Source organism: Acinonyx jubatus, chromosome B4 (assembly GCF_027475565.1).
Source record: "Acinonyx jubatus isolate Ajub_Pintada_27869175 chromosome B4, VMU_Ajub_asm_v1.0, whole genome shotgun sequence".
Taxonomy (NCBI): Eukaryota; Metazoa; Chordata; class Mammalia; order Carnivora; family Felidae; genus Acinonyx; species Acinonyx jubatus.
Window position 1 is genome coordinate 65626818 of NC_069387.1, and position 18367 is coordinate 65645184.

At 34.5% G+C, this 18367-nt stretch overlaps 1 protein-coding gene across 13 annotated transcripts in view; it reads right to left on the reverse strand.

The window, feature by feature from the left end:
* KIF21A (kinesin family member 21A) overlaps positions 1-18367 on the reverse strand; it is a 148760-nt gene that overhangs the window by 59637 nt on the left and 70756 nt on the right. For all 13 annotated transcript variants that reach the window (XM_027035894.2, XM_053226121.1, XM_027035892.2 and 10 more), the window contains exons 2-10: positions 11579-11801; positions 11266-11448; positions 9713-9862; positions 8881-9015; positions 7909-8076; positions 5465-5580; positions 1257-1452; positions 674-863; positions 238-301 (exon numbers count right to left, since the gene is read on the reverse strand). In XM_027035894.2, the coding sequence (XP_026891695.1) occupies positions 238-301; positions 674-863; positions 1257-1452; positions 5465-5580; positions 7909-8076; positions 8881-9015; positions 9713-9862; positions 11266-11448; positions 11579-11801 (1425 nt within the window). The remainder of the gene's footprint in view (positions 1-237; positions 302-673; positions 864-1256; positions 1453-5464; positions 5581-7908; positions 8077-8880; positions 9016-9712; positions 9863-11265; positions 11449-11578; positions 11802-18367) is intronic.

Sequence of the window (18367 nt, forward strand, 5' to 3'; positions counted from 1 at the left end):
GCTCTCAACGAGAAGAGGATAATATAGAAAGAGAATATGGGAAGAGGAAGGAGAAAAGCAGTTTGGAATATAACATTATGGGAAAGGATAAGTACCTATTCTCCTAAAGTTAACCTCATCAAAAGGGCTGTGATATCACTGTGAACAGTTACTAAACAATATGCTTAACACACAGCAATACTGCTATACTGCAAAGCCCAAAACATGTGCATTACATATTAAGAACAAGAACTGCACCTGAGATCTTCAATTTCTTTGATGTAACTGTGAATCATATTACTAATCTCCTCATTCCCTTCACCTGCAAGATAAAATATGAACTTTAGAATTTCCTTTAAATTAAAAACTTCAACAAAACAGAATAGGAGAAAAGAAAAGTTATGGAAACAAAACAATAATGCTTTAATATACAATTCATACAGCAGATTTCCTACTCTTAATGACATAAGCAGACAATAAAATAATATTATTAAAGCAAAGGGTACATTTTGTTTCTTCAAGAAACAATTTGTATTTGTATTATTTACAAATTAAGTATTTAACTTAAAATCTCAGACTGTTTATACACAGTTTGATATTTCTACTTTAAATATTCCAAGTAATTAATGACCACAAAGAATATTCCCTGCTCTCCAAGAGTTAATTCCTCATTCATCCCATTTTCCACACATACCTGCTCTGGCAAGAACCTGGTTGGCCTGATCACTAACAAGCTGTGTGATTCTGGTCCTCAATGCATCAACTGTCTCTTGCATGGCTTTAATTCTTACACGCAGGTTATTATTTTCAGTCTGTAGCATAGCATTCTCATGAAACATGTCATTGATGCTTTCCACACCTTCCTCGTCAATTATTCTTTTACCCTAGAAAAGGAAAACACTTCCTGGTTTGTTGAGGGGTCTTAAACATACAAGAGTTTTGTTTAAGCACTTTTACAACAAAGAGCCCTTTTGTTTTAGCAGCCTCAAGGCAAAAGAGACCTTTTTCCCTCTATTACATCCCTCTGTGGTACATTTGTCACTAAGAGTGATGAAATAAGAAGGCTTTTGAAACAAGAGGTTGGTCAGGTTGATACACTGAACAATAATAAAGGTCACCCACAAGGAAAACTAAAGAATTTGATCTCCAAAAGGAAGGAAGTCACTATTTTGATAGACAAGAGACTCCAGAGACATATATGTACAAGCCATCACAAAAAGACACCACTGCATTTGCAAAATCTACCACAAAATGCAAAGTCAAACCCATTCACTCACTGTTTTGTACTCCATGAGTTCCATCTGAAGGCGTGTGATCTCACTACGAAGTGCATTGATTTGCTGACTAGCTCTGTCCTGATTGACCATCACCTTGTTCTTGATATTTCTAGCCCGATTGGCATATTTCAGGGTATTTAAGGTTTCCATAAAATCTCTGTCTGAAGGGCTAACACATGCTATCATGATTGTTTGGCTGGAAGTTAAAAAGAATAATTCGGTTTACAGATAAAAGTAAAATGCTGAAATAAGCATTTTTTTAATATCCTGCCATTTGAATAGTATTTTCTCTTTAGGATACCAAAAGATTGATACTACTACCTTAAAAATAAAAACAAATTTAAAAGCCCTCATGCCTTAAGACTATCTTAAGGAAAAAGATTTTTTACTTAGGTAAAATTGGGGGAAATGAGGTTTTATTATCATTCTTTTACCCAAAATACTTTGAGAAAGTATAAATGCATATATTTCACACCTCTTTACAAAATATTTCTGAAGCAATGCAAACAAATCGTTCTAAAAGTCAACCTACCCATAATATGACAAGTAACATTCAAAAATCATTTATTTCATTACTTACTTCATATTTCAGGATTTTATATTTTTATTCTTTTTTTTTACTTGCAGTGGTTTTTTCAATGTTTATTTATTTATTTTGAGAAAGAGAAGGAGAGAGAGCACAATTGGAGAAGCAGCAGAGAGAGAGAGAGGGAGAGAGAGAGAAGCCCAAGCAGACTCTGCACTGTCAGCACAGTGCCCTATGTGGGGCTCAATCTCACAAACCATGAGATCAAGAGCTGAGCCAAAATCAAGACTCAGATGCTTAACCAACTGAGCCACCCAGGTGCCCCCATTTTTATTCTTTTTATTTAATCACTGGTATACTGATTTTTATATTAGTAAAGAAATTTACATAAACTACTATCATCTGAACAAGAAGAGTATTTAGTATATCCACATGTTTTAATATAAAACCTCATTTGTAACTGAGTGGTCAAAGTTCCTTGAGTTTTCAGCTAGATTACACAGAAAAAAAAATGGAAAAGTGTACTTTATGGTCATGATGAATTACTTTGCCAACCAAATAATACTATAGTGAAATGCTTGGTATGCCCAGCTATTATGTCTGTCAATGAAACAGACATGGTGATTATAATAAACACTTCACTGGAAAATGTATAGGAACTGCAGTTAAGGAATTACTTCACCCACCTGGGTAGGAAATGCATGCCTATCAATTCTAACCTGTAGCCTCTTGGTCTGCTTCCACTCCCACCTTCCCCTATAAATCTCAACATAGCACTCATAGTAAGCCTTTTATAACGGGCTCCCTTCCACCTATCTCTTTCCCTTTGTCAATGCTTGTTCATCCTTATTTACTCTTACTATTATTCAAGATTCAACTCGGGTATCATCTAGTCCAAGAATTCAATCCTCAGCCTACTCTCTTTCTTTTCTTCATATCCTTTGTGTATCTCTTTTTTGTTGATTTTATTATTATTTTACTTAAATTTGATAGACCCCAATCCTTAGACCCTAAACTGCTAAAGGATAAGGGTCAAGGTTTGTTGCTCAGTATACATTGTGTAACACTGGAACCTAGTAAGTCATTAGTAATTGTGATGTGTGTCACATATACATAATGTTTACTTATTGGAGGTCAGAAAGTTAAAACAATTTGTGCATCTCTAGCTCTTTCTTTTGGTGAAGAAAATAAGGTAATCAAGCAAGAGTGATGGTTACAGACACTGATTAGAGAGCATGACTACTCGAAGTGCAGTCCCAGTTCGGTGCCAGTATGAAAATTATTTGTTACATGTTCACAATACATAAAGAAATTGAGAGTAAACATTTTAGACTTTTACAACATTTGAACTTGCTGTAATCAATGATGGTATATTGAATGGAGTTCAAGTGTGTTTGAACATACATGGTAAGTCATAAATGGGCAAGCTGAGTACAATCATGAACAGTACTAACCCACCACAAATTGAGGAGTGGGATAGAAGAATGTCCCCTTCACAAATATTTTAAGAAGCACTGGGATCAAGTGCTCAAGAAGAACGGTGAAAACCAGTAATGAGAGGGTCTAAGATCTATTATATAAGGAAAAGATCACATATTAAATAAAATCCCAAAGATACAAATTTCAAGAATGGTTGTATTTATGAAAAATTCAAAGAAAACATTAAACTTGTTTATTTTTAAAGTTTATATAAAACCACAACTCTGTTTTAAAGGAAACCATATCACTTGAATAGATTATTATGTTATATATCTTATATATTATCATGTCATATCATATACATTAGGGAGGAAATACATCACAGTATTAACAGTAGTTACTTATAGGTAATAGAAATATAATTTATTTTCGCTTGCTCTTTATATTTTTCTGTATTTTTCAAAATTTTTCCTATAAATTTGTGGTAATGTTATATTAAACATTATAAATTTATGAAAGCCAGCTTTGGTTAAAAAAATAAGTCACTAAATTATACACATAAATAGATGCAACTTATTCCCCAAATACCTTTGATCTAATTTTTCTTTAAAAGTAATTTGTACAGGGACACCTGAGTGGCTTAGTTGATTGACATTCTGACTCTTGATTTCAGCTCAGGTCATGATCTCACTGTTCATGGGATTGGCCCCACATCAGGCTCTGTGCCGAGAGTACAGAGCCTGCTTGGGATTCTCTCTCTCCACTCCCCCCCCACCCCCGGCTCCTATTTCCCTCTCAAAAGAAATAAATAATAAACATTTTTTTAAAAGAGTAATTTGTACAAACTTTACAAAACAAAGTTATTCTGTTCACTAAGCCTTATACAAAATATAATGCTTTTACTAGAAGTTCAACCTCAAAAATTTAAGCAGGAATTGAGGCTCACTAAGGATAGACTTAGAAGGGGTCTTTTCTACTGGAGTAGCACTCAGTATGGAAATGGGTGGGGGATATCTGAGACTGTAGCCAATCTGTATTAGGCTGCAGCCAATCTGAAATTCCAGAGGAATTCAAGGCCCACAGTGCAAATATCTCAGACTGCTTACAGGGCAAGCAAAGTTTCAGAGGTACTGAAGTACTTGAAAGTACTGAAAATTATAAGGGGAGGACATTTATCATCTCCGCTTTGTTTTACAGCTAAGAAATAAATATAGGAAAGAGCTACAATTTAGCAAACTTGAAAAACTTCTATTTGGCTGAAAAAACAAAAACTGGTGTCTTAAGACCCAGAGTGATACTAAAGGTCAGCCTAAGAATATAGAGGAAAAGAAAAATACAACAAAGGAAGCAATATTGCACCCATACACAGAATATGCATGGAGACAAATGAGGTTAAGACAATGCAAACACTACATAAAAGGAAGACATATAAAAATAATACTGTTGAATTCTATAAAACAAAACTTTACTCCTAAATCTACATAGATTTAACATTATCAAAACTCTCTGAATAACAGTTGTTCAAAAATGAAGTTTGCAAGTCTAATTACCAGGTCATTTTACAGCATCTAATGATCTTTCCAATAAATGTGTCAGACCATTGAAAACATTGAAGCTTCACTGTGGTTGTCTGTAACTTGGTGATTTACACTATGATTAAACAGAAATGCCAAAAATGCTTCCACTTGTAAAGCAAACATGTTAATGTTTATGAAAAGGAATGAATTACCAGAAGAATGAGTTTAGTTGATGAAACATATCAGAATGATGCAAAGTATGGAAAAGGAATATCAGTGATACTGGCAAAATTAATAAACAGCAAACATCCTGTACTTCATTCAATTAACATTAAAACAGGTTTTCCACATGTAAAGAAATACCAAATTTTAGAAAACTTTGTAAAAAGTATCAATATTTAATTACTTTGTAATTACTTAAAAGACAGCATTTACTTTTCAACAAAATTTTATTAGGCTTACAAGCCAAGTGACTTGGAATAAATTACTCAACCTCTCTGGATTTCAATTTCCTTTTCTGTAAGATAGGAACAGTAACACTACCTCAGGGGATGTTATTAAGGATTCTGTGAAATAACCACATACAAAAGGACTCATGCATTTTAGGTACTTACAAATTATTAGTTCCTCATTCTATTAATTTGCTTTATAATAAAAACGATCGTCACAAATCATCTTACAAATTTACTTTAAAATTAATGAGTAGTTGAAATTCAGGAATATGGAGGATAATCACTTTTGCATACCTATTCCCCCCGAGGGAATCCTGCAGCAGTCTTGTCAGTTTAGAATCTCTATAGGGCACATGGGTGGCCCTCTTGCTCTTATCTCCCAGTGCACTTATTACATTGCCAAGTGCCAACTAAAACAGAGAGAGAGAAGAAAGTGATAAAATTTTAGTAATTATAACACCTTTAAATAAAAAAGCTTATAGAGAATAATGCAGAGACAGAACTGAGAACATCCATGTTTGGTTTTGTTTCACATTTTGAATTTTGAAAAATGAAGTATACTTCCAAGTTTTCTATATTAACTACTAAAAACTGACACCACTCAAAATTTAGACTATAATATACCTATAACTCACAAATACTTAAACTTCTACTCAGAGATTTTCTTTAAAAATAGAAATGTTATAAAATTGGTGATGAATAACCATCCCTAGAATTATAAGAGCATCAGATTGTATCCCCAGAAAATTGTCAATTCATGTTTCAAGTTGTTCTCAACTCAATGAAGAAATGAAGTGTTTAGTTAGTTCAACAGATTCATGAAATGTTCTTATTGTAATATAGCTTCCTTATGGTAAAACAAAATCTTCCTTAACCATAACAAAAATATCAGTATGATTTCTCTGAACAAGGTGTTCCTAACACAAGTATAGCTGTCTTAAGAAATACAATGAATCTATGTGCTAAGCACCCAATATTTTAAAAGTAGGTCAAATTATTGAACTGTCTAGTCACACCTCCTGCTGCTCCTACTGTTTTTCTTACTGCACTAAAACTAAACTAGCACCTACAGCATAAGCACTATCCTCCACTTTGGTCACACCCGCCTTCAGTAAGGCAAAGAGCCATAACCATGTCTTTGTCAGGGCCAGTGGATCCTGCAGAGACCAACATCAGCATTACATAGTCTTAGAGGCCCTTTTCCAGAGAAGCTTCAGTTTTAACCACTGGCCACACTGGAACTCTACCAGATATATCTGAACATGCTTCAGTGGCCTAAACAGGAAAAGAAATCAACGACTTTTGTTTTTTCCTGACACCACAAATGGCAATTCCACTATGTATTTATTTCCTAAGAAATTCAGATCAATACGCAAAGTCCAGGATCCAGGTGACTCCCTTTCACACAACATTCAACCATATGATGGAAGCATCAAGCTGGGTGTTGGGAGTTTGGAGGTCTGGCTCGCTTTACTCAGCATTGGTTGTTAATTTCCACACCAAGGGGCTGCAATCACTAGCAAAATAGGACCATTTGATTGGAGTCCCCAGCTCTAGGAAGGGAGGGAAAGAAACAATGCAGAAAACACAGAACCCGATGCTGTCTACATCACAGAAATTTAGGGATGCTATTACATTTATACAGGAACAAATGTCCATTTTATAATGAAGTCAACAGGAAAAGATTTATTATACAAAAACCTGCCATTAAAACTTTTTCTTCCATATAACAAAAGCATTATGCTAGCACACACAAGGTGCTTTGCAACCAAAAACACCACTAGGTGGCATGGTATTAAAACTAATTCCTATATAATCTAGGGAAGTTCTCATTTTAAAAACAATCATTACTTTAAAAAAATTGATTGTAATTCCCAAAATAAAGTGACTGTCATAAATGTTAGCAAAAACTTTAATACTGAATATTAAAATATTAATTTTGACAATAAATTTTTAAAGTTGGGAAGAATTAAATTTTTTTTTAATTTATTTATTTTTGAGAGACAGAGAGACAGAGCACAAGTGGGGGAGGGGCAGAGAGACAGGGAGACACAGAATCAGAAGCAGGCTCCAGGCTCTGAGCTGTCGGCAGAGACCGACATGGGGCTAGAACCCATCAACTGTGAGACCATGACCTGAGCCAAAGTTGGATGCTTAACGCTTAACCGACTGAGCCACCCAGGGGCCCCTAAAGGTGGGAAGAATTTTAAAAATCATTTTCACTATATGTATTCTTTTCTGCATATATAGCATAAAACTTAACCCCACTAAATTTACACACATGAAAATTAGCAATGTTTTTTTTTTAATTTTTTTTAATCTTTTTTAATGTTTATTTTTGAGAGAGAGAGCCTGAGTCAGCAGGGAGGAGCAGAGAGAGAGAGAGAGAGAGAGAGAATCTGAAGCAGGCTCCAGGCTCTGAGCTGTCAGCACAGAGCCCAACATGGGGCTTGAACTCTCAAACTGTGAGATCATGACCCAAGTCGAAGTCAGACACTTAACTGACTGAGCCACCCAGGCGCCCTGAAAATTAGCAATGTTTTGAAGAAAAAAAGCTTATAATGTGAGGAGATCAGAATTCAGTACATTACTCCTAAGTTTATAAGTTTACTGTCACTTTCATTTCTCAGCTCAGTGCATGAAGGATTTCCACTTGGGTATTATGTATTACAAAAGGGGAAAGGACAATAGAAAAGCCCTGATATATTCTCAACACAAAGCTATAGTCTCAGTCTTACAAGTCCACAGTTGATGGAAATGCCTTCTTTTGCCCTCTCGCCTGTAGCTCCAGTACGCTTCAGTCTTTCTGATCCTGCCAGATCAACAAAATGGAACTTTGCAGTCAAGGTTTCAAATTCATTCATCTGTGATGATTCAGAAATCACCTTATTGTCAGTCACATTTTCCTGCAATTGAGGAATATAATAAAAAATATTTTATTAATGTGACACTAAATATCCTCCAACCCCACCTTGCCCTCATTAAACATATTATATATTAAATAAGTTAAATATAAATATATCTCTAATACATATAATATTCAAAAATAAGCAAATAGCCAAATAAATGTAAGTGCAAAAAGGCACTTAGAAGCCTAGACAAAGGTAGAAAGGAGCTTGACAATCAGAAACCAGCTGATACGAACTGAGGCTTTGTTTATGTTGATGAAGAGAAACCTGTAATACACAGTCCTCAAAAGGAAAGGGTCTCAGATGACTACATCCATCACCATAAAGCCACAGCTTGCTTTACGGTTGCTGCAGACACATACCAATTTTTTATTTCAAAATCTTACACAGTTGGTCAGCTTCAGTTTGAATAGGATCAAAGACATCTCATTAGGAAAAGGAACTATTAGGGGCGCCTGGGTGGCTCAGTCGGTTGAGTGTCCGACTTCAGCTCAGGTCATGATCTCGCGGTTTGTGAGTTCGAGCCCCACATCGGGCTTTGTGCTGACCACCCGGAGCCTGGAGACTGCTTCGGATTCTGTGTCTCCCTCTCTCTCTGCCCCTCCCCCACTCATGCTCTGTCTCTCTGTCTCGGAAAAAAATAAACATTAAAAAAAATTTTTTTTTAATTTAAAAACATTAAAAAAAGGAAAGGAACGATTAGCCAAACTAAATTTGGTTCAAGTGTACTCTCCTGGGATTTATGTGGATGTTTAGGAAAACGAAGCCTGCAAGCTTAAGAAATTAGAACTAAAAACTCACAGCATCTATCTGGGGACACATTCTGGTTTGACACAAGTGAATGGTAAATATGGCATGTGAACGTGAGCTCTGAACATTCATCTGGGTACTAGCAGTGGTCCGGGATAGAGCACCCAGTTTCAAACACTGCATCATCTGGAAAAGGGAAAGACAGATTTTATTTGAACAATCTTTAAACATGATACCATATGATCAGAAATTGGAGCTACTGTCCCAAACCTACCATATGATTTTCATATTATTTCAGTTACAGGCACTTTTTGAGCTGAACTTTATAGTATAATAGTGTATTATTTTTTTAATAGGAGAAAACACTGAGATTCCATTGTTTGTCATTTGCTGACATTTGCAGCTTCTATTCCAAAACTGTTACAGAAGAACACTTTGGGACAAACTGAGCAACAACTTGAATTATTTAGGCCCTTCTATATCCTCTCCTGAAATATTTTTCTGTAATTTTTCTTAATAGTTTCCCTTTAGGAACCATGATATAGTCCTACATATGTAGCAACAAAAGGTACAAAAAAATTGGGGTCTCATTGTCCACCTTCAGTGATCTAACTCTCTTTCTCTGTCTGTGAAAGAAAACTTTCTCTGTCTTAGATTCTTTTGATGCTATGATAAATGTACTGACTTTACCATAACCGTGACATTTTATATAATAAAATCCTGATATAAATTGGATATAAATATTGGAAAAGAAGACAAGACTTTAACTCCATATTACATATAAGGATACAAATTTCATATCCTGATCTTAAGCAAACTAGCAATAAAGTTGATATCAAATAAAATTAAATATGCTCTATTTTAACTTTAACATAAATGTCACCTCTGATTCTGTATTCACAGTACGTGTTGTGACTCCCACAGTATAAATTCCTCCAGTTGAATCTTCATGAATTCTTATATTTGATTTTTTATTTTTTGCATCAATATCACGAGTGGTATCAAATAAGTCAAGAACCTCTTCATTATATAGCTACAAAAAATATTATAAGCTTGATTTCAGCAGAAATTGCCTCATGGTTATTAACATACAGTGCATATCTTTCAAACATATCTTAGAATGTCTTCATAATAACATCTCTCCAAAATAACACATAAAAATAATACAAATAAATAAATAAAATAAATATAATACAAACAAAAATTTGTGTTATTATTACAAATACAAATAAGTGCCAGATTTCCTTATAAGAGTAAGAAAAGTAAATGACTTAATCATGACTAATGAGTTGAAGACTAGCTAAAATGATCTATTAATCATTTGAAGAGATAAACAAATATTTATAAATACAAGTAAACTTAGAAATACCAAATGCAGAAAAATCCTAAGCTTAGGGAAATTTTTAAGAATTTTTACTACTTCGGTTAAAAATATTTCCTGTTGGCCTACCACATTTCTTACTGTATCTAAAAATTAACACTTAGTATTTTTCCAAGGTCAGCAATATTAGTGTTTCTGTATTAATAGTGGCTAAGAAGATTGAACCACAACCTTAGAAGAGGATTCATACACCTACTTTTCTAATGATATGCTTAAAGTCACAATGCCTAACAACATTTTGGAGGGTGAAAGGGAAGACACAAGAACGCTATGTCTTTTTGTTTTCCACTATTTATTACCTTTCTTTTCGCAGAAATACATAATGTAAATAATTACATTATTCTTAGTTTTTACTAAATTGGGATGTCCATTAAAACCAGCAGTAAGATAACTGATGTTAAATTTGAATTACATTTTCTATTTTGTGCTATATAATGCTGAACAATTTAATTAATGATCAAAATGATTAGCTCAGGTAATCTAGACTAGAACTAGACTAGAACCCTCTTTGGGCCGAGCACCTAGAATTATAATGTTGCCATCCACCTAACTGCAATAGTGCTCAAATCCTAGATGTCCTCTTACTGTCATGTCCCTCCCACCACACTAGACTGCCTTAAATTAATCAAAACCTGCCCCAATCTGTGGACATCCTAGCAGGAATATCAGCTTTTGCAGCCCAGCTAGTGCTATAGCCTGAATTCACTATTCCACACACCTTCCCTCCTTTTTAGTCACTGAGTTCCCAGAGCTTTGTGAGCCTACCTACAGTATAACAGTAATTATAAGATAGAGTCTGAAATAAACAATATTAATTGTTTTATTGTATGAACACTGGTCAAGTGTTTATAATTTTTAATACTAACATGAATACTTATTACTTATTATCTATTGTTACTACTACCTATTACTACTACCTATTAGTTTACTCAGATGTCATTTATCAAGCACTAAGTGTCAAATACTATACTACAAACTGGGAGTATAAAATCATAAGGGCTATGGTCTTAAGGATAAGATGTAAAAGGAAACTAATGACACACTTAGATTATTACCTCTAAGAATTGGGAATTCACTTTAAAATCTGGAGGAGGAAGCCCGTTTTTAATTGCAGTGTGTTTTTTTTCTTCAATACTCTTGAAAAGGTGTTTAACAGCACGAGAAATAATACCCTGTTCTTCCTCGATGATGTTAACATCAAATCCTGTTCCCATTGTGTATGTTTTTCCAGCTCCAGTCTGAATAAAAGAACAGAAGAAAAATGCATACTTAGTGTAATAATATAACTTAAAGAAACAAAACTAAAAACGCAACTGAACTGACACTTCTGCGAAGTTATAGCTTCTATGAAAATAATTTGGTACTTACCTGTCCATAGGCAAAAACTGTAGCATTGTATCCTTCAAAACAACCTTCAATTAGTTTTTCTATACACTGAGTATAGATCTGCTCTTGCTGAGAGTCAATGTCAAACACATAATCAAAAGTAAAAGCTTTATCTTTCCCTAGGAAGACCTGAGGTTCTCCTGGTGTGACAGATGTACAAATATGGCATCCTTCAATCTTCTCTTTGGCAAGTTGTGGTCTTATTCTGTGAGAAATAATCAGAAAAAAAAAATTAATTAAAATGAATTGGAAAAAAAACTGGAAAAAAAAGGACTTAAAAATTCTTAGCCAAATATTTTATTTTATTTTATTTATTTTATTTTATTTTATTTTATTTTATTTTATTTTATTTTATTTTATTTTATTTTATTTTATTTATTTTATTTATTTTATTTTATTTTATTTTATTTTATTTATTTTATTTTATTTATTTATTTTTGAGAAAGAGAGAGAGACAGAGCACAAGTGAGGGAGTGCAGACAAGGAGACACAGGATCTGAAGCGGGACATGATCTGTCTGTGCTAACAGCTCAGAGACTGACACAGAGTTCAAACTCTCGAACTGGGAGATAATGACCTGAGCGAAAATTGGACGCTTAACCCGCTGAGCCACCCAGGCGCCCCTAGCCAAATATTTTTAAAACACTAATGTAATCTACTACTGTTCCTTCAGTTGAAAGTTTAAATAAATTAAATTATACTGAGTCTATTTCAGAATGAGTTACTTGACAATCCCCAAAAATCATGAACAAGAATAAAATTAATCTTAAAATTCAATACTTTTGTGGGTGAACACTTTTCCATAACTCTGTAATAGGTAAAGAATCAGTTAAATAAATTCTGCCTCCAAAATGCTGTGTCTTGTTGTTTTTGTTTTAAATTTCTTCTCTTTATTTCCAGGGAAGACAATACCCAAAATTGAAAAATTAAAAATATAATCTTTATCTTGATGCCCTTGACTTGTCTTTTTTGCAAATTCCTCACCAATGGTTTCCAAACTTATTTAACCACTTCCTTCTGTCAGCTTAACATCCTGAAGCACACTCCCACAACATATATGTATATATATTCATAATAAATGATATGTATGTACTGTATTGATATATCATGTATTATGATATACACAAAAGCAGAATTTTGTAAAGACAGAAATTAAAAAGGAATATAAAGAGAAGTTCCACTTTCTTCTTTCCAAAACCCAGTGAATCATCAAGCACATCTCCTAGGGTATCCTCCCACTATTGGGAAAACCACAGCATTATACCCACCCTACACCCACCCCCATCTGCTCCAGATTCTAGGACCCTCCTCTTCTGCTTCTCTTTCTGATTTCAAGGCCTATTTTCAAAGAAGAAAAGTAAAGATGTTGATATGTTGCTAACAGAACAAACCAAAATATGGCCCTATTATATTTAATCAATAAAAGGGACTATCTTGGACATATACATCACTCACTGTACCTAGGTTTTTTAAAAGGTTCCTATTTGCCATGATGAAAGAGAAGCAGTTTAAGGAGAAAGTAAAGACAACCAGCAATGGAAAACATAAAATGATAAAGACAGACCAAAGAAAGGATTTTAAAGGAATCTGGTTCCACATTCTTATTTTTTGAGATCTGAGTTTGTTTTTGTTTTTTTTTAAATGGGGTCAATAGAAGTGAAATGGGTTCATCAATTTATTAGATAGAAATAAAACAAAACATAAGTCCAGATTGCCTAAATTTTAACCCTTTCAGGTTCATCAGGATAGAAGGTCAATGGAATGATAGGGAAGATAATAATGAGAAGGGACTGAATTTCTGCAACCTTGGTTATCTAAAATAGAATTCCACACTACAAAAAAAAATGTGCTAACAATATATTTATGTATTTTTTTTCTCTCCTCTGTGATAATGCTATTCTTCTTTCATCAAGTCTTCAATTTCACTTATTTGTTTTAATGGAACACAATAATCAACATGGAGCTGGCTACATACTGTAGAAAGAACAAGAGAGTAGCCATTAGAAGATCTGGATTTAACTACTTCTGTCACTCCACAGCTATCATGCAGTCTTTCTCTCAGAGCTTCAATTTCCTCACCTGGGATAGAAACTATAATTTCCAAGGTTTCTTTTAGATCTAACACTATTTGTCTGCAGGATACTGTATTATTAAAAAGGGGGAAAGGAAAATAATATTTATGTACTGCTATAAAAATAAAATGATATAACAAATTAAAAAGGGGTTTCTTACATGAAGCTACAACCAAAAACAGCTAATGTAGTAGTAGCTTTGGCTTCCTGGTTCCATGTTTTCTTGATGAGTGGTCTCTTCTTTCCAAACTCTTTTTTTCCTATCTTACTTCATCCAATCATGGTATGAAAACTGTAACAAAATCCCCAACCTCCTTGGGAGAATCACCATCCTGACTGCTGCCAAGCTAAAAACAGGAGAGTCAACCTCAATTACTCTCCCTTTCCTATTCCATCTACTTAATTGATCTCCAAGAACTATTAATTATCTCTGAAATAGTCAAGAGCCCACCAATTTCTTTCCTTCCCCATCAACACCACCATTATCTCTTACTTGGATTATTGCAAGTCTCCTCACTAGCCTGCCTATGTCAATTCTTTCCCCCACCAATCTGTTCTACATGTTGCAGTATCAGTGATATTTGTAAAATATGAAGTTGATCAGGTCACTACCTTGCTTAAAATCATTCAGTACATCCCTAAATCCCTCTGCGGTCTCTCCTCTTGCCATGCTTCATCTCTGAAATAAAGGATTTGGTTGTCGATAGTGGTGGCAGTGATGGCTTATTTTTAACCAGTTTTACTAACAAGCTATGCTCTCTCTACCTTCAAATATACTGCTCTCTTCTCCTGGACACTTCCCCAGCCTCTCAATTCCTAACTCCTTTTCCAGCCTGAACATCACACGTTTTCAGTCTCTATTTAAATTTCACATCTTTGGAAAGCTCTTGCTCCTTGCATTCCAACATAAAGTCATACGTGAACACAGGCTTTCTCTCTAGACCTCATGCCCCCAGGACTCTGCTCTCTCCCTTCTTTATAGCAGTTCTGTGAAGCTTAACAAATCCCATGTAATAAAACAGATAAAAATAAACACAAACTGTCTAAATCAAAATGAGCACTGGGCTACTATCTGAAATCAGTGCCTCATTAATTTTAAGTAAATTATTATAACCATAGGCTAACTTATTTGGCTATTAAGATACTTTTAATTTCATTTTAACATAACAAAGGAATGTAATGCTATTTGAATTGCAGATATGACAGCCAATTTTAGAATGTCAATACCATTCAGAACTTAATCTCCTAAACTCTATTCATCTGATTCTTATCCTTGCTAATGGCAAGGAGGATTGTGTTTGAAGCATGAATGATGTGCAGTTCCACCCATTTGCATGGGAGGGGAGAGTGGTTTTAAAAACCACCAAGTTGCGTGGAATTCTTTTCAGCTGGATCCAGGCAAATGGCAGTTTCCTGGCAAGTCTGAGAAACTCCCACCTAGAAGGGGATAGTCTCCTACACATGTAGACAGTTGGAGGTTGACTATACTTCAAAGGTTAGAAATATATTCACCCTTTCAATTCCCCTTCAGATATTAGTATTTTAAACTCTACAACTCCCTAAATTTATACTCAAGTCAAGAATTCTCCCATGAAGTTCTAACCCATGCCAATTCACCTACTTTAATAATGTGAAGAGTTTGAAATTTACCCAGCTACAAACTTCAATCTCAAAACTATAATTTGAAATTATATATAAACAAAATATATCAACCCTTCTGGGAAATAACAGACTAAAAACAGAATCTGACATTTATTAAATATTTTGAAATGCCTCCTTTCTTAGTATTTTTATATAAAAATAAGAACATTAAACACATTCATCTAATCCCAACACTAAGACATAATCAGTGTTAACATTTTGGTTAACATTAACACTAAGAAATAGTAACAAGGCCTTGCAGGTTTTTCAAAATGTGTATTATATAAGTAGATAACATTTGAAACTGCTTCTTTAAGAAAAACAATTATGCATAAAACCTGTGTCATAAATACTTAGAGTAAGATATTCTCATAGTATATAGCAACATTATATTATAAAGACCAACAATCATGTGGGTTCTACCTATAATATTAATTTGCTAATAGAGATGATCTATCTCTATTTAGGTTTTTTGAAAAAATGATGCATTGGAAATGAATGTAGGCAGAGTAAGGCAATTATGGAAAATAGTTACAGTTTTGCTAGAGAATGTGCTTTTTTTCTTAGCATGAGGTACAGACCCTTTATCCTTTGTGGACCAATGACCAATGGGTGGGTCTGAAAGGGAAAACCCATGAAGAGCCATATAGAAAACAGAAAAGTAATTTATTGTACCTAGTTGTAAAAATTCAAGGCTTGAAACAGAATATGATACAAATGTTCATTATTTAGTTTTAAGATAAAAGTACATGAACAAATATCTCCATTTTCCCACATCTAAATTTTTCCCTTGACATACAGTTGCCTTTTAGCTTCTGCTCTCACACCCTCCTGAAACTGCTCAGAAAGAGGTACTTTTCATTTCTAAATAAAGTGGACCCTTTTTAGTCTTCATCCTACCTCACCTCTCTTCAACATTTGACCCTATTTACAACTTGCAGGGGAGGAAAAAAAATTTTCCCTCTATCCTCTTAGGTTCTACTGGCTGCAGTCCTGCAAATTAGACTGAGAAAAGACTACTCCCCTTGGTAGTCACCAAAGGGAAAACAAACAAGTTTATTTACATATCTATTATGCATACACATGGAAATACTCAGTGATGAATAATTCAAAGAGTGGTTAGAACTTGGACTTATATAGCATATTAACAGAGGAAAAAGGACTGAGTTTCTAGGACAGCAAACAGTGGGAGAGTATGAAGAAACTAATGGAAGATAAGGGCTAACTAGCTAAGTTTGTTATGTAGGCTCCTGTGCTACCATTTCTAGTGACTAACTTTGGTCCTCCCTGTTCCAGAGGGGTGGGGGAAAACCTTTACAAATTTATTTCCTGCTTTTAGACAAATAGGAGGAGGGCAGAGATCTTTCCTTCTATCTGCTTTTTTTTTTTTAATTGCCTTCCACTCAAAATAATCCTTATGTCAAAGTGGCATACTTTGGGGTGGCATATTCTGTTACTCTTCATATATTATATTTCTCAAATCTTTATCTGCAGTTGGCTTCTATAACATCTCTTCCTTTTTTTACTCATTCTGATTACTGGACCAATCTTTTTCTTTTGCACCTCATATGCCAACTTCCTTTAAAATATCAGTGTTTCCTCCCCATAATGTCTTAGTTATTTAGCATGGTATCTAATATTTTCCTATCTATATTCTACCTGTCATTCCATTTTCAATTCTAGTTACATCCAGCTACATCCAACCACTGATCATTTCTTGATCAACTTATATACTTTCATTCACCATTCCAAAGTATGTGGTTTTTGTTTTGCTTGGAATGCCAAACCTCCATCTCTCTGCACAGAAACCATTTTTCAAGACCTAGCTCAAACATCTGTACCTTTATAAAGCTTTCCCCTGACCACCCCAAGCTTGAATTAATCTATGCAATTTGTACATGACTTTAGAATAGTAGCTATCAAATTGAATTCTTATCGCTCTACTAGTAAATGAATTGAGGACAGATAATAGGTCTTCTTCAATTATAAAAACAAAGTAATGTAACAAACATTTATTAACTGAATCCTATAAACTGCTCTAGTTAAGGGGGGGAACATTTCACTACCAGGCATGTGACCATCACAATAACATTGCTACATCACTTTATTCTGTCACTAGAAACCTGATCTTCAATAGTTATTCAACCATTCTATGTCTGAATCTTCTAATCTATAAGATGGGGAACCTAGATTTAATATCCGTAAGGTCCTTTCTAACTTCAAATTCTATTTTAATTATTCCTTTAAGAAAGTAAAATCCTAGGCACCTGGGTGGCTCAGTCAGTTAAGCGTCTGACTCTTGATTTCAGCTCAGGTCATGATCTCATGGTTTGTGAGTTCAAGACCTGTGTCTGACTCCATGCTGATAGTGTGGAGCCTGCTTGGGATTCTCTCTCTCTGCTTCTCTCTCTCTCTCTCTCTCTCCTTCTCAAAAATAAATAAACTTTAAAAGAAAGCAAAATCCTGACTTAAAAGAAGTATCAATAAACAACCTTTTCTTCCCCTATATCCACCATTAGTTACACCACTTGTTCCTTATTTCTTTATGGTTTCTATCATTCCCTTCAACTTTTATAGCAAATATACATGTGCCATAGGAACAAGGAACTTCATTCATAAAAACATAAACACAGCTCCTTGCAGTGGAAGTAGCTAGTAAAGATTAGGGGAGATTCTGAAACTAGGACCAGTAAGTTTTCCTTAAATTGGGCTGTTTTCTGTCCCTACCTTCATAGTAACAATAACTGGTTTCAGTAACTGAGTATATCAAATAAACCAAGAGGACTAGTTTCAACATGTTCTTGATAGGACCAAAAAAGAAGAAGATAAATATATGGGGGTGGGAGTGAGGGGCTTATAGTTGCTACCTGTTCAGCTAGAATTTTAGTCATCAAATTCAAAAAGATGGAGTTTAAAGTTTAATTCTGCCACATACTGTTGGAGGAGGCAATCCACCATGAGACCAGAGCATCCTTGCACATTCTTGCTGGGTATGCCAAGAATACAAGAGCCTGACTGCTCTCTTTAAGAATCATTTCTTGGGGTGCCTGGGTGGCTC